Raw genomic sequence first — 17,134 nt, forward strand, 5'->3', positions numbered from 1 at the left:
GCCTTTTTTCATCCAGAAAGAGACAGGCGTTTTCAGCATCCACAATACTACTTCATTTTTTTACCATTAAAGTAAACAGAGACAGAAATAAATTTGAACTTGAATCCAGGCACAACACTTTCATTATTTAAATAACTTAAGTTCCATTGTGTCTGAGACACTTAGAGTACTTTGCAAAAAGTTAATCACCAGAAGTCCTGCAAGAGGTGCAAGTCAATCCCAGACTCGAAGAACACGTTTTTGTCTGGATGCAGTCACTGAATGCAGATGCAAAGAAAAATGCTCCCAAAGAAATAGCACCGTGTTCCTTAGCTAAACCTCTAGGAACATGATGTTGCAATGTCACCATCTACTGGAAAGACGTTTTTACATAGCAAAAACTCACTGAAGAGAAAAGAATGTATGAATATGCACTAGTAAGCAATGATAGGTTGATGGCCCTGGAAACACCCATCTTCAGATTAATTGTTCCAGGTAGAAACAAGTAGCAAGGTGTCCAAGCCTCCTCTGCATCCAGCACCCCACATGATCTACCATCCTTAGAGAAACGTGCCACACACTCATTTCTCACATAACAGAGCAGCTTGAGCCTTTGAAACCTACAAAAACTTCATAAACATGCACTTAAAGCCAGCATGCATAATTCCGTGTACATGTCAAAGTATTACAAAATGTGGTAGAAGGTTTACAAAGACAAGGCATGCCACATAAGAAAAAAGAGACTATTTAATCCTATTCCTAAAACAAAACCAGTACTCAAGACAGAGCCTATCTGAAAACCATGAGGAAGATTTCATAAAGGCTTGTTTCAAAAATTCCTTTTTTTCTGGATAATAGAGTCAAAAATAGAGCAGAGCTGCATGTTTTGAAGACAGCCAAGAACACATAGCTTGCTACCTTGGGACCTTCAAATGACTTGGAAAGAGGTTCACCACTCCTTTGCTACCATTGCAGACCCTAAAGCATGAACAACTGTGTGAGTGAAGAGGTTAACGGGAGAACCATCTGCTCTCTCACTGAAATTTTTCTTTGCACGCTGCACGTGCAAGACTGGGACTGGTTTTGAGTACATCTCTGATCTTCAACTCCTTCATTAGTTTACAGATGAGTATTTTACCTGGCAATATCTGGATTTGGATCCACCAAGACACTGACAAAATGGAAGAAAAGACAGTCTTTCCATTTCACAAATTCCTCCTGTAAGAAATTGGCAGACAATAAATTCTCAACCTCAATCAGGAAAAACCTAGTATGAACCTTCAGACTGTAGTCGGGACAGTATCTCATGCAGCCTAGCAGAATGTACATCAGGCAAATGAGCAAGCCATACAACTTCAGCTGGAGGCACACAAAATAAACCCCAAGGAGACAATGTTTTGGAGGATGCTTTAAACAGCATAATTGCCACAGCGGCAAGCATCTAGGTTTACCACAGGTATCAATAAAAAAGTAGAAACATGAAAAATCTGTTCTCCCATCCCAGGGCACACATGCTCTTCAACACTGTTCTCAGAGCCAAATGCACTCCAAATCTGCCTTGGTTGGCTTCATATGAACAGTGGGAGAGTAAACACCTTGAGCCTCTCAACCTTTACATCTTTAGAACAATAAGCAGAGACAGTAGGAGAAAAAGGTGCTGTGATGCTTGTTATATTCATTCGTATAGGAGTGAAATTGAAAGGAATTCAAAGAAACAAAGAGAAGACAAGAAAAGAGGTAACCATTGACTAAAAATAATCTCATTATCCAACTGTGTTAAGTGTCCTCTATATGATTTCTGCCTAGCTAGCAAAAAAACCCAAACAAAACACATAGTTTAAAGTCTTCTTGATTAACTGTAGATTAATCAAGGTACGAACAATACACCCACTGCTCAGGTTGCCAGTATTCAGCGCAACAGAGGTACTTAAATCAGGTTCTCAGATACATGCTTAGAACCCCTATTTACCTGCAGAAGGTTGGTAAGCAGGATCAGCGTCTGCTTACGGATGAAGGGATTTGGATCCTTCAGACACAATGAAATGTTGGGAATGTATCTATCCACCATGGATGTGTAGCGGATACATAAATCACACATAACGATGACAACGTTATTGCGAACAGCCACATCATGTGACACCTCTAGTTCTCGAGCTAGAGCTGCAATGCATTTCTTTGCCAGATCCTCATGCTGTAAACACAATTTACCTGTGAAACAGAGATGAGGCTGTCAGTGCCGTGAATATATTCTTGCTCCTAACCACCACAGCCCAGCTTACTGCCTCCTTTGAGTCCAATATGAGCCAAGAAAGGAGTCAGGAAGTAAACAGGGGAATAAACAAGAAACACATGCTGAAACTTGATGAGCAATCTGCACGATCTCTCAAAGAAATGATACTTCAAGGAGTTCTTCCAAACTCCTCTTAGACCTATAGTGTGGGTCTCTATGCCAAATTCCCTCCTTCACAGAGAACTATTTCCGTGTACAGGGTATTATTCAAAGCAGCTAAAAAGAACAGCCCCAGCTGTCATAGGCATAGCAGGGAGACACCCACCTCTAAGAGCATCACTAAACCAACTTAATATAAAATAGCCTGCATTCTAACATTACTTCTCCCTAACTGTTTCTAAGCTCTGTACAAAAGTATTAAGCTTCCCAAAGCAGTTAAGGAAAAAATAATACTATCTATCTTCAAGAGAAAAGACTTGTTCCTAACCACAGCGGTACTTCGAAACCAGAACTTTCACTTAGTACTCTCCAAAACAGTGGAGATGCAGATTGACCAGGCTTCTCTCAAAGAAGCTCTTCATTCATGCTGAGAACAAGTCACTATGTGCAGGCATTCTGCTCTAAACTGCATCAAAAGCATCAAGTTTTCTTCATCCTCTGTTGAGCACCTTACTACATGTAAGATGATCCTTCAGCCAGACAGCAATCAACTCCGAGTACAAGGACAGTACAATTCTGAAGGACGTTGCTAATTATTGATCACTACTAATGCATTAACCACCTTGAGAAGCAGTCACATAGACGGCAGAATTTTTATGGTTTATGCAACTTGTTACCATGGATATTTGCACTGCTAAAAGCTATGAGCTGAGGCAATGCAAATGTTGAGCACTGTGACTATCTGTTACAACTGACACAGCTTTTGAGCCGAACTTTAATCAGAAAGGCTGAGAACTGGATACACGAGGGCACGCTTCTACTGCAGGATGGTACTTACCTAGAGTAATGAATGCATGAGCTCTGACCACTGGAGGCATGGCTGATCCTCTGAACTGGGACAGTGGCTGAGAAGCTGGAATCACCTCACCATCTGGAGAACTAGACACTAGAAAAGAACAGGTCGGGAATGAAAACATGCTTTTCTGGTAAACAATGTTGTCTGTAAATGCAAAATTAAAGGCAGTATGGAGAGACCCTCACATTGGTCCTCGTTGACAGAAGCAGCCAGAATGGACTGAATCAAAAGAAAGATGCGTTTCTCCACTTTGGCTGGACACAGCTGTGCAGCCTCACCCAAGATGAAGAGGTGTCTCACCTACAGAGAAAAAGCAACACTGCAGTCAAAAGGCAATGGCTGAGCTGCAAATTAAATCAGCAGGAGTTGGTATGGTACTTCTCCAAAAACAACTTAAAATTCCCTCAGTCCTTTCAAGAGAGTGGCTAGAGAACAGAAGGTGAAGCTTTGAAACAGAAATGGTGTGTGGGTGTGTTTAATACGCTATAACCCCCTCACATCTACTAATAATATTGAAATACTCCTCAAAGCATTCCACACGTTTTACAGACTTATTTCCCAAACAGCTCATCTAAGAAGTATGAGTGGAAGAGCAAAGGAAAAAATGTGTCATTTTATTAAAAATACATGGGGTATCATATCCTTAAAGCAACTGCTGATGTATAAAACTGTTGTATGCTCCCAGGCCCATAAATACCAGATTTCACGATGAGCTTACACACAAGGTGTGCACATCAGTATTTTCCTACGTAACACAGTTATTGGCGTGAACTTTAAGGAACACCAATTTCAAGTACCCCTACATACTTGGACCAATCTGTGAAGGGGAACAAAACTTACCAAGAGATCTTCTTGCAGCTGCTCTGCTCCATCCTCTTTGAGGACTATATTCGAAATACAGCTTTCACAGGTGGATACTAAATCTCCATACACCTGGTTGAGCAGCTCCTGTTCCATAATTGAAAAAAAATAATTTGGCACTTTATTAATTAAACAAAATGTAGCTGTAATATCTGTCCACACATGAATCCCTAATCTGAAAGTCCTTATATGCTTTTAATAATCTTAAGTCCTATTGAAATAAATCAGACAGTGCCTTAGAGCTTTAAAATTCTTCCTGCACATCAAAGGATGTGTACAAGTGTCAAAACACCTTGGAGAATGTGGCTTTTAATGATCCACAGGCCCAAGTTTACTTCATTATAGATATCACACAGGTTTAAACAAAAAGGATTTAGATGACCGTTTCATGTATATCCAACACACTTGAGGTTGTCTGTGGATTTTTAAATGTTGTTTGGAAAATGCAGTTCCATTCAAACGAAAACACGATGCGAATTCCAAGGGGTGGAGGGGAAACAAAAAAGCTAATTGTCTACCAGATTGTGATGAAAATAAAGCATCATTTCTCTTTTTCTATCATCTAAAACTGGTAACATAAGAAACTAAATACATATATGTATGGCAGCTAAGCTGTTAGAACTGCTAAAGTGACCAATGTACAGGAACACCTGCATTTGGTTGTAAGCCAACATACTGTGATGACTATGCCTACAAAGGAGGATTTTCTGACTGCCCGTTTGAAAAAAACAAAAGCCATTAATCCACCCTGGCTTCTGAAGCACAGACTGTGCAGTTTTGCATACTCTTTACTAAACTTTATTGGGATGCCTATTATAAAATAGCTGTCATCAATATTGAAAGAGAAATGTAACACATACACAAAGAAAAAATCATTAGCAAGAGAGACCTGCATCAGTTTTAGCTTCTTTGCGACTGTGCTCAGGCTTAGATCTCTATTTTACCAGCAAAAGATAGCCCACCTTCTCACTACAGGAGTGGAACAAAGCTATGGCATAGAACATGTGGGGGCAGAAAAGAGAAATGTGCAAATGACATTTTATTAACTCCGTGTTTGATCCCATGAAAGAGGTCTAGAAATATGTGTACCTTCAGCAGCTCTGATATAGAATAATCAGAGCTTATAGTATAAACCTATAGCTTCAAACTGGACCAAGCCTGAGAAATAGCTATCATAAAGGCACAGCAACAGGTCTCCTTTAGGAATTCTGAAAACTTTGACAGAAGGCAAATGCAAGGTATTTTGGGAAGGGGGGGAAGGGGGGCAGGGAAATCCTTCTGAAGAAAGATTTCTTACTAGTCTGTCCTTAGCTACAGGATACTCTCCAGCACAACTGCAGTAAAGCAAGTAAGAGAGCTGGGCAGAAAAGACTCAAGTTGCTGGAGTCAGATCCTCTTTGTTTAGAGAGCTAATCAACCTACAGACTGGAGATAGAAGCTGCCTTCAAGAGACAGCCCTTCTAAGTGTGAAACAAGCTATTTTAAGACATATTTTTAAGTCACACCTGTGCCTCCTCTGGCACATGTGCAGACGCATGGCAGAGCTTCTGCAGAGTTTCTACAGCTGGGCTAATCACCTCCAAGGGACAGTGAGACTCCCTCAGCCAGCACTTGATATTATCTGAAAACGAGATCACACACATAAAATGAGCATTTTCTAAGTTTATCAACTGCTTATGGAGAAGAAATAACTGTTAAGATGGGAGGCATGAACCCTGCCTTCCCCTCTGCAGTTTCTCAGGGCCACTCACCAATCAGCCTCTCACAGGTGCTTTTAGGGAGGTGCTTTGCAACATGACCCATGACACACAGTATATGCCCTGTAGTATCAGTGCTCATGTTCCGCTGCCTGAAAAATAGTAGAGCAGACAAACTAACATTAAGCTAAGGAACACCACCAAATCACAGTAGAAAAATCCTTTCATCTGGGATATGCATTATTAAGGCAGACCTGTCAAACCAAATGAAAGCTCAAAAAGCTTAAGAGTTGGTTACTGAACAAATGTGCAGGCCATTGCTTGCCTCCTAGCTGCAGAACCAATGGCCTGAATAAAGAACTGTGATCCAAGAAGCTAAACAGCAATCTGCCTGTGGAAGGACAGAAAGTGCTCACTTGCTTTGTTCCTCCTCTTCATCCCCATCTCTTTCCTCCAGAATGGAGCACGGAGTTCAAAGCACACACATACCTGCTGACATTGTCCCAGGATTCAATGATCTTGGAATAATCCAGCTTGGGTGAAGAACCCACCACCTTGGCAAGCAACATCCAAGCTGGTACAGCATGCTCCGTTTCCACATGAGACATGACATTATTAATGAAAGTAGAGGTGAACTTATTCTGTCTGGACCACATTTGAAAAGCTTTGCTCAAGTAATGGCTACAAGAAAGAAAGAAAAGAAAAGTAAGTTAAAGGAGGAGTAAACAAAACACTTGGTCTTAGACACTGGCAGTAAACAACAACATCCCTGTCCAGGATACACTGGGCAATGTAACAAAGCTGCTATCGCTTGTCATTCCCGCTACTCAGAATACATAGGGATTCCTACTAAGTATTTTACTAGCAATATTTTCAGTCTTTCTGTTCACAATCCTGACACTCTACAGACCTGGTGTACAAGCATGGATGTAGTGCTCTGTGTCAGCAAAATAGACAGTCCAACTGGTACCATGACAGATCAAGAAAATATAATTTCAGCAATCTGTAATAAAGACTTTCTAGTAGTTGTTATTTAATACCAGGATACAGTAATGTTAAGGCACCATAACTTGCTCATTTTTCTATTCAACCCTAGTTACCTACTTCACGTTGAAAGAGTTCTGAGATTTATCAAGCTGCAAGGTACTCTAAGGTCATTAAGAAGAAGGTACCATGAATCTGCAAACTATGTTATAAAATAGCCCAAATTAGAACATTGACAGTTTCACAAATTGGCAAGGCAGCACAACCAGTATCTCATTTTCTATTTCTGAGCTATTATGCCCTGTTGAGTAATAAACATACAGCTGTCTTTAATCAATGTTGTGTCCTTGTCATACTGTGTGTCATCCCATTTCTTCTGCTTCTTCCCACAGCATTCTGCAAAAGGCAGAATAACTCTATTTGTCATAAGACAAGTAACATATTATACATCAGAATTAATAAAAGGCAATGTTCTCCTTTCTTTATATATCCTCTCTTACTTCTGTCATCAGAACACCTCCTTTTGACTTAAATATTCATGCTGCTATCAACATGTCAAGAACAGCATGCAACACTCCTGTATATGAACACTTGAGTTCAGGGAGAGAGCACAGGTAACAAGAGCAGCAAGCGAAAATACAAAGACACATAGGAAAACTGCACTCTTCTCACCAACTGCCAGCTTGTCCATGCTTGACATCTTCTCTGTCCCAAGAACTGTCAGAGCAAAACAAGCACCTCACAACATGATGGTTTCTATCTCTAGCAGTAATATGCACTTATACTGACTGTTTCAAGCAGGGAATTCAAATAGCTTAAAAAAACCTCACCCAATAAATTTAGTTTCTTGTCCTTGCACAATAGACGGCACGTGCATTTAAACAATATGTAAACTGTGACACCTAACGGTCTGTGGCCACACAGTGAATGAGAGCACTGAGAGTATAAACTCATACTCTTATCTTAGTCCTCCAGTCAATAGGCAATTTCCTTCTGTAAAGGAAAAGTTCTGTATTCTAATGGGATTAAAGGTAAAAAAAATTCTGGATTTTGTCCCTGAATGCTAACATAGTAAGGGCAATGAAAACATCCAATACATCAGACAAAGGGCTATTACAGAAAAGCCATCAGAGCCCACAATGAAGGGAAAAATGCACTTACTTCAGCTCCTGGCTTTCTGACGTCAAGAGGGTAAGGAGATCCCATGCTAGAGCCTGCTTTCCATCTTCACTCCTGAATTTATTGTAATTTTTTATATGTTGCAACAAAAGCTGATCAAGGCAATCCAAGGCCTTTTCTTGGACAGAACTTTCAGCGTCCATCACAACAGGCACCACTCCATTTAACCAGGCCTTTTGCACTAGAACATTATTGTGCTGAGACTGAGAGAAACACACGTTGTATTAGAAACATTTTTAAATCATTAGAGGGTCCTGTATGCATGGGTAAGATCAGCAAAAGCCTAGAAACCTCCAGATTCAGCTACTAACTTTGAAAATAAATTTTAATAAACCCCAGCATACTGCTCCACTAGCACTGCAATGTGGCAGCATATGGGACAAGGGAACCTATATCTCCTTGACACCACAAGGTATTTGATCATATCTATGATCAAGCTACTTGGTGCTTCTGCTAAAGTACTGTAATAATTTGTTTTGAAACCCTATAAATAACGGTATTGCAATAAAGCTGTACAGCAGATCATTTAACACACACACACACAAAAATAAAATTAGCTTTGCTTAATATAAACCCTATGCTCCAAACCTAAGTTACTAACCCTTTGTGAATAAATAGAAAAGAAAGAAAAATATTGCAGTGCTATCATCTACACATTACATCTTAGTAAAGTGATTCAGATTTTTTTTTAACTTGAGAAGGCCAGCAACATAAACATTTTCTCCATGACACACAGATCAACAGCCAGGAAAATAAACATTTCCAACAGTTGGAAGCATTCTACATAAATCACAAGTATGTATAAGAATGAGTCATGACTTCCAAGTCAAAAGGTAATAAAAAAAATTAAAACACAGTCATGAAATGAAATTCACTGAACGAACAACTGACATGTACCAGATTTGTCTGCTTCCTCCTTCTTTTAACCCACAGTTTGCTCATCTCAGGTCTGTATTAGAATTCATGATATTTTTTTCTCACCACGAGGAGCTCTGTTATAGACTGCAAGGCCTGCTTCCGCACAGAAACAGCTGGGTCCCGGCAACGATCTTGAAGAGTGGACAAATCTTCTGCAGTACAAGGGATCACTTTGTGCTTCAGGATGCTCATAAAAACCTAGAAGTCAAATACCAGCATAACTTTGTTGGGAATACAGGCCATGCGCATTGAGTAGCAAATCAAAACTACAACCTACCCCCTACCAATTGTAACTAGATATTAATTTATCTCAACGAGAGTGAAACATCACATTAAGTTTATGAGTACTGGGCACAACCAGAGATGTAGAATAAAACAGAAAGAATCTTTTCAGTCATTCTGATTTTATAACAGCATTTGGATAGAGTGAGTGTTACAACTTCCCCTTGAAAATAATGTGTCTCTTGTATGAACCATGTCTTTTACCTGGTAATAAGGAAGAGGGGATTTTTTTTTAATCAAAAAGCATTAAAACAAAACAATTGTAAAGCCTTAACTGGGAAGCTCAAATCAGTGTGTGAACTGAGTGGGAAGAGTTGAGGTGAAGGGGACTAACAGAGGAAGGCAGTCAACAGCTGACGTATATTTTTTTAAAACGAAATTTTCATTGAAGCATATCTCTTTAAAAGCTAATGACTTCATTAAAAAAACTGAGCAACAAGCAAAGCAATGCATACCTCAAAAAGAGGCTGGATATAACCTAATCTCTTTGTTAACAAGGTCAAAAAACTAAGCAGATAATATGCTCAGTTTATAAGGAAGTCGTTAATTGAAATGCCTATTGACATTTGAAAAGAGCCTCTCTTTCTAAATGACAGAATAAGAGAATGCCAGCAAGAGTACTAGAAAAATTTTCCATCATCATGCTTGCATTATTTACCCTGTAGGCACTCTGCAGGAATAGCAGAAAGCTACAGGTGGGCAAAGTTACATACAGTTCACTACAGTACTACGGCTTAATTATTTATTTTAACGGCATTCTGGGTAATCACCGAGAACAGGGAAGCATGCAATAAACACCATACCTGGAGAGCAGATTTCCTCACATTGGTTTTCTCATCCTTGGCTCTCAGTCTCAGCATGGCCATGACTTCTTTTCCTATCCAAAACCGTGACAAAAAGAAAGTACCCGCATCACCGTTTAGTAGCACTAGGAGGAATACAGCTCCGAACTCAACTGAACAACAATTTGTTGCCCGAGACTTTCAGAGGGCAAGAGAGGAGGACTGAACAAAGCACAACAAAAACCCACCCAAAATAATTTAGAATGAGGTATAAGCCAGAGGGGAAAAAAACCCCAAACATTTTTCCAAGTTCTTTCATTAGAAAATATATCTTAGGACATACCACAAAAGAAAGTGAGACACCAAATCACTTGATACACACAGCAAAAAGAAAAAAAATAAATCTGTAATTTCTGACGTATTCATTTGTCTGTGTAAAAGATGTTAGGCTACCTTCACAGTTTGAAAGCTCATCAGATGAATCATGCACAGTTCTAACAAAAGTCTGTAGCGCAGGTAACCCTGCCATCTGTGGGAAAAGCACGTTGAGGGCAGACCACAGACAAATGGAACCAATGCAGACCCAAGGCAGGTTAACAGACTTGTATGCCGAGAGCTTAGAATGCTTACAACCTTTTGTGAGTTATGCCTCAGAGCTCCACAGAGTATAAATTATTAATATATGAACTTCTGTGTTTTAGAGAGGAAATAACTCCATTTATGAACTGACTGAATTCCTTGAGGCTGCAGAATGGCAGCTGCAAAGAAGAACCTAAGAGTCTACAAGGAAACCAAAACACATCTCCCCTCCCTGAATGTCAAGTTAGGCCTCAAATTTTACTCTCCATAGCCATCCATCCTTATTTCTGCACGTTCTCAGGAAAAATACATAATAGAGATGATAGTTTATTAAATGACACACAACTGAATACACAGAGCCACAATCACTTATTCTCACCTTTTGAATCATTCAAATGGCCTTTTACCGTTGCTTTTAAGGTTCTGTTTACTGCTGTTTGTTAGATTTGTTACAGCATTAAGTAAGATTTCCCAAATATATGCCAAATTCAGAGATCTCTTACTTAGAGAGATTCATGTGGAGATCCGCTCTGTTGCCATTAATAAATAGGAGTAGTCACAGGGAACTATTGAAAATAATTTTTTACCAAAGAAAGAAAAGGGACTTTAATCTGTGCTTTCTTAATGGGCAGCTAACTGCAATTGCATCTTCCTCCCGAGAACAGCTTGACAGAAAAAGCACAGAACATTTTTATTGCAAGATTTTGCCATTAAAATAGTCCAGCTCTTGTGAAGGTGACCAAATCTGCTAAAATAATCACGCTTTGCCAATTGACATTGATTTTACTCACAGTGACATAGAAAAGAGAAAAAAACCCCGAAACCAAACCACCAGCCAAACAAAAAACATGAGTTCTAAATGGCTGAGAACTATCAAGGGAACATAATGTTTGTATGCTGTTGGGCAGTAGTAATTCTGCTGTGCATACCTCACCCTGCAGATTATCCCCACCCTCCTTATCTTTGCCCTTGTGCATTTAGCATGTTTTGACTACCCTTGGCTAAGATTTATTTTGCTTCTAAAATATGAGCTGTTTGGTCTTCACAGAAGTGCAAAATTAGCACAGGCATAAGCCAAACACGAGCACGGGCCAGACAGCTTTGCTAATGCACCTCCACTGACTAGGAGAGCCCTGTATTTCCGCTGTTCTCTTGAGCTCCAGACAGTCCTTTTTCATCCAATCCTTTTCTTAATTTGTTTTGCCAAGTGCCAAGTGTATGCTCAGCTGGGTATCAGATACAAAACCAGGCATCCTCTGCCACAAGGAGTCTGCAACTAAACAGGGAATACACAATACCTTAAGTTGCCTGGAGGCCTTTTCTATCTGAGAGCAGATTAACAAAATTTATCAGTGAAATGTTTTAAAAGAAAGCTTTCAGTGGAGAAGATTGGAGCCTGGCTCATGGAGATAGGGAGAGAGATCCCATGTGAAGAGCAGCATGAGACGCGTAACAAAGACACAAATGCAGAAGACGAACCAAGCAGCGAATTGAATTGTCAGCAGTTCAAGAGAGGTGAACAGCAAGAACTGCGAGCAAACATACTGGCAGAGGCCTAAAGGTTAGGAAGAAAAGCTTTTACACAGAAGAGGAAAAGAAAGGAAGAGATTCAAAGAAGGAACACTGTGGCCACAAAAGCGAACTTACATGCTGATTTCATGCTATCAAAAATTAGAACTAGCTGCTGGCCATTCTGCACCAGTGCATTTAACCTCACACTTTGCTTTCAACTCCAGCCAATACCTGATGCTACAGAGAAGTGAATTCTTCCCTACCTGACAGTGCTAGTCAAAGGTGCTGTGTTTTATGTAGCAAAAATGTATTAGTTCTTTGTGCGCTGGAGCAAGAGATTTAATTACCCTTAAATTTATGGAGTTACAAGTATTATATCCCACATCAATTACCATCCTTTTTGGAAAGAATAAATTACCTGCTTTTCAACAAGTGTTGCCACCACATTAGTACAAACGAACATCAGTATTTCAAGATTAAATGTATTTTTCAGACTAGAGTGGAAAGAGTATTTCTTTATGGCTGGCACTTCCGCCCCCTTCATCACCTATAAGTGTTTTTTAACAGCTCTACAAAAAGCTCTCTCCACTTTCTTTGAAAAATGGACAATGAATACACTTCAGAAAGTCTAATTTCAATTAAGATTTTGAAAAGTTATCTGAAAAGGCTAGTATAATTTTGACTTACCATCAAGTACAGCAGTATCGCTGCTATCTGTTAACTCAATAGTTTTGAAAGTTGGTAAGGTCTTCAGTGGATGGTTGGATGTAGCTGAAAGAAAAGTTAAAAGTTTCAGAATAAAAAAGGCATATGTTCACTCAGCAAGATGGTTTACTGTTAAACAGAGCACCTCACGCATGCCCTCGGCTTTACAGATATGCATGTTTTTAGAAAATGGCATGCCAAGAAAAAACTGAGACTTACTATAAGAGAATGACTCTATACCTTCTGCACTGACTATCGAACTCGCAGTGTTTGTGTTTGCTTCCAAGACTGTATGGTCAGAGGCTGCCAAAAAGAAATAAAAAAAGAAATTAAATGAAGTATTTTAATTCTGGATATTCTGTCATTCCAAATTTTTTTCAGGCAAGTAATCTAACCGTAGGATGCTATGTGCATACTTCTGAATTGTGCCATCTGGCCTTTACCGCACCTGAGGGAGTTCAGAATGCCAATCACGAACAAAACAACTTAGCAGAAGCAAAAGGCAACTCAAGATTTAATCAACTGTCAGGCAAGAATGAACTTTTTTTTTTTTTCCAATGAGCAATTTCAGTCGTCTGTAAATATCCTTCAAAGGCATCTCATGGAGGAATCTATTTAGAACCGATATACGAGGATAAATCCCTTCCAAATATCAGGCTTCATGAGTAACAAGACTTGCCTATTATGTCTCATTATGACACAATACACAAGGACAGTATGTGCAGATTTTTAAGTTGCTGACAACTAGTTCTCCTATCTCCCAGTAATTATTCCCCAGAAAGTTCAAGAAATATTTTCACTATCTAATTTATCTTTAATACTTACAGCTTTGTAATAAGTCCTGTATACTCTCCAAGGTAGCAGCAGCTTTCATTTCAAGACAGTGGGCAAAGCTGCTTAAAGCTTTGCTACGGACCACGGGTGCTTTGTCCGAACAGCGGCCAAACACCATGACCTGTACTAAAAACTTATGCTTTAGAAACTTCTGATGATCCAGGGACAAGGAGCTGTCCAAGTTCCTCTCGGGCACATCCAGCAAAGCTAACGCTACATCAAGAGCAAACACTCTGTAGACAACCTGTTTGGAAGAAAAAGCACGCAAGGTTCTCTGTTAATGTGAGCAAAGACACAGGCATTGCCTACTCAGTTTGCCTGCCTTCAGGTACCAGCAATAACAACAATACTATTCAGTACTGATATTGAACCCTTCGTCTTCAAAATACTGCTGTATCCGAACCCTGAAACATCAAGGAGGTATACTTACTTTAGTGTTGCGTGAGTATTTATAAAGCCAAGCCATGAAGTCAGCAAACTCTATACAAGGGAGTTTATTCAGCAAATTCACCAAGGCCTGCGCAGCATATGTACGATAATCAGCCTTATCTGGGACCTAAAAAACAAGGGCAATTACATGGTATGATATTTCGATGCTCTGCTCTAGAAGCCAGAAATGGCATTTCAGGGCTTAAGGTAAGTAATTTTTTTATTTAATGAGGTGATGCGGTCACATTCAGCAATGACTGGGAGAACAATCACAGCTTCCTTGGTCACTACTTCAGGACTCACCCACAGCCACACGGCAAACTCCCAATGGCAAAGGTGGAGCTTAGATTAAATCCAGAGGCAGTTATTTCTACACGGCAGTCTTCAGATAGTTAGCTAGGCAAAGAGCTCTCAAAATCCTCATTTTCCTCTACCAAAGCAGTGGTAAAAGCAACTGCAAATTTTGGAAAGGTCACAAGTAGGGTACAATCAATTGTGAATGAGGGGGGAAGCGTTCACCCTCAGTACTCTCCTAGAGCGTGACACTATTTTTAAGATGTCTGAAAACTCCAATAAAGAACACAAAACCCAATCAGGCTGTCAAGAAATTTGCAAGTGACGAAAATCTTTCCATTCCTTACAAAACATTGTGAAAACGGATTTCCTAACTATACTGCAATGTACCCACACATGAGTTCTTCAGCTTAAGATGCAACAAAGCTGAGCATACCTTGGTACAGATATGTTGCAGTAATATTCGAAGAACAGGAAAAATAACTTCTTTCAGCTCATCTGCTACAGAACTGCACAGAAGAAAAAGAAGCAAATTTTAATAAGGCCGGTTTTATAACAAAGCAAAAATCAAGTCAAGGATGTTCCTTTTGGAATGCATTTCAAAAGTCAGGAAACGTGTGCATTCTGGAATCACAAGCACTAGTGCAACAGGATATGGTCAGAGAGCAGACCTGCTTACTTTCACGTTAACCTGGCTTTGCAGGCAGAAAACATTTCTTCCAATACCTTTCTACAAGTAGAAGGACAATATGAAAGGCTTCCTTATTCTCAATCTACTTACTACATGTTGTCTGGGGATCTCTGCACAAACTATGCTTTCCAACAACACGGATCCCCACACAGGGAGAATAATAAACATAGGCAAAACATATCTTTAAGCAGGAGAACGCAAAGAACTAAGGAGAAATGAACTCTGCATTAATCTCTCATTTCCTTGGCAACACTTTGTAGTAAACCACAAGACCTGAAAAACTGACACAAAGCAAAATACAGAAGATAGGTCCGTTCCACTCGCTGCCACTCTTCTGTCAAACTGCACCTTCTTTCTCCTCTGCCAGCAAGTTCAGTAAATTCCCATCACAGGCATTTTAATTAAACCTCATCTGCACAAACAACTTCAAAGCCAGTGCCAGTTTGTCTCATCCCTTTATCAACGAAACAGTAAAGCGAAGGCATGCCAGAAGAAAGAGCAGACATACGCAGGAAAGGTAGTGCCAGAGCTCTGTACTTCACCTGATGAATTTTATAGCCTGATTCCTGGCACTGATCACAGCTGATGTGATTGCAAGGACTGCACGTCTGGAACCCGCACCACTTTCCAGCATCAGAATGACATTGAGGATTCGCTGGAAGACACAACGAAGAATCTGGAAAGAAAAGGTTATTTTCAGGTTCATTTCAGTAGCAACTGGAGCCCATGGATAAGCATTCTGACCAGGTTTATGAAAAAATTCTGAAACAAACCTAGCAGAATAATTCAAAGAGGACCCGTTCATTAACAAACACAACATCTTTCCTAGTTGTGATGTTCTCATACAAGTTCAGTAAGGCCTAAGAAGGGCTTCCTGAAAACATCAACAGATTCCCTCCAAAGCAGTGGACTTCAACTCGCCAGAGACGTTTGGAATTTGGGGAAATTTATTGGGTTTTGGAGAGAAGACATCTTAAGCTAAATGCAAGTTTTTACCACCACGTGGACTTGAACTTTTGGAGCTTCCTTCCTCCCTGCCACACTTTTGGGACCACAGCATGCCTCATTATCCTGACGTTCACTGAGCAGTCAAACAGGAGATGCAGGGAAGATGAGGCAGGTCTGAGAAGGGGAGCTACTACATCTTCCTGATACCACAGATGTCAACAATTCTGAAAAGCTTGTGCTGCACTGAGAAACCAAGGAGGTTGAAACACACAGGTCTAAGGCTGCTAAAGCTGGGCAGACACACAGGTATATATGTCAGGTTGGTGTGCACTAAGCTCCAGGCTTTCCTGACTAGACAGCCGCTAATACTCCTGGCTTGCTAGCTCAGAACTAGTTCAGGTGGGTTTGCACAGACTTGCAAACACAGCAGCACGGTCACACCCAAAGCTCAAAAGCCCCATCCACAGGGGCAGCACACACGTAAGTGGGAGATGACACAGTGCGCTTGACAATTTCACAAAATAAAAAATTTAAAGCTGCAGACACATTTCTGGTAGAACTGGATGTTCCATGATGACAGACTATTCTCTGAATAAGAATCAACCCTGCTTACCATCATCTGCGCATAACACTTCCCCATCATGCTTTGCTGCTGCACAACCCAATGCCACAGCACGCTACCAAGCAGTGCTGGAGCTCCACCTAGCAGGAAACAGGAAAATTCCAGGCAAATGCAGTGACCTGGAATTCTTTTTTTTTTTAAGATACAGAAATCTAATGCTGCTGTAGCTATCCTCTGTTTCCGATTCATTTGCCACAAGTCACTCAAGCACAGAATTCAATGCACACAAAATGCATCATCATACAAGTCAAAGGAAATAAGGACTGGTGTGGAAAACAGCATCTTGCCTCTGACCCAGCACATGCACAAAAAGTAAAACTAATGTAAAAAGTAAAAAGCGTACAAGCAAAAATGACATGCAGAGAAGGAAAGAAACAACTGCTCCTTTTCAATACTGCAGTAAGGATTTTAAAGATTTGGTCCAACTTTTACCTTATCTTCTGGACCATGCAGAGGGGAACACAGTAATCGCAGTCCGCGATAGGCCAGCTCAGGAATGTACTTGGCTTCGTTAACATTCCTAAGCAAAAGAAGGCAAAGAGATGTCTTCATTTCTCATCAGAGAAACATTTACTACAACTATTAAAAGTAAA

At 40.1% G+C, this 17,134-nt stretch overlaps 1 protein-coding gene across 3 annotated transcripts in view; it reads right to left on the minus strand.

Moving 5' to 3' along the window:
- Window positions 1-17,134, minus strand: part of NCAPD3 (non-SMC condensin II complex subunit D3) — a 28,843-nt gene that overhangs the window by 7,897 nt on the left and 3,812 nt on the right. For 2 of the 3 annotated variants that reach the window (XR_008235099.1, XM_052786412.1), the window contains exons 7-24: window positions 16,974-17,061; window positions 15,514-15,647; window positions 14,717-14,789; window positions 13,988-14,113; window positions 13,549-13,801; window positions 12,964-13,026; window positions 12,706-12,789; window positions 9,949-10,022; window positions 8,927-9,061; window positions 7,928-8,148; window positions 6,272-6,463; window positions 5,837-5,934; window positions 5,591-5,706; window positions 4,065-4,172; window positions 3,410-3,524; window positions 3,207-3,314; window positions 1,949-2,187; window positions 1,118-1,197 (exon numbers count right to left, since the gene is read on the minus strand). Coding sequence is in view for 1 of the 3 variants with exons in the window: in XM_052786412.1 (XP_052642372.1) it covers window positions 1,118-1,197; window positions 1,949-2,187; window positions 3,207-3,314; window positions 3,410-3,524; window positions 4,065-4,172; window positions 5,591-5,706; window positions 5,837-5,934; window positions 6,272-6,463; window positions 7,928-8,148; window positions 8,927-9,061; window positions 9,949-10,022; window positions 12,706-12,789; window positions 12,964-13,026; window positions 13,549-13,801; window positions 13,988-14,113; window positions 14,717-14,789; window positions 15,514-15,647; window positions 16,974-17,061 (2,307 nt within the window). In the remaining 2 variants the exon portion in view is untranslated. Of the gene's footprint in view, window positions 1-1,117; window positions 1,198-1,948; window positions 2,188-3,206; window positions 3,315-3,409; window positions 3,525-4,064; window positions 4,173-5,590; window positions 5,707-5,836; window positions 5,935-6,271; window positions 6,464-7,927; window positions 8,149-8,926; window positions 9,062-9,948; window positions 10,023-12,705; window positions 12,790-12,942; window positions 13,027-13,548; window positions 13,802-13,987; window positions 14,114-14,716; window positions 14,790-15,513; window positions 15,648-16,973; window positions 17,062-17,134 lie in introns of all 3 variants that reach the window. The other variant, XR_008235098.1, reaches the window with a different exon arrangement.

This window comes from Harpia harpyja, chromosome 4, assembly GCF_026419915.1.
Source record: "Harpia harpyja isolate bHarHar1 chromosome 4, bHarHar1 primary haplotype, whole genome shotgun sequence".
NCBI lineage: Eukaryota > Metazoa > Chordata > Aves > Accipitriformes > Accipitridae > Harpia > Harpia harpyja.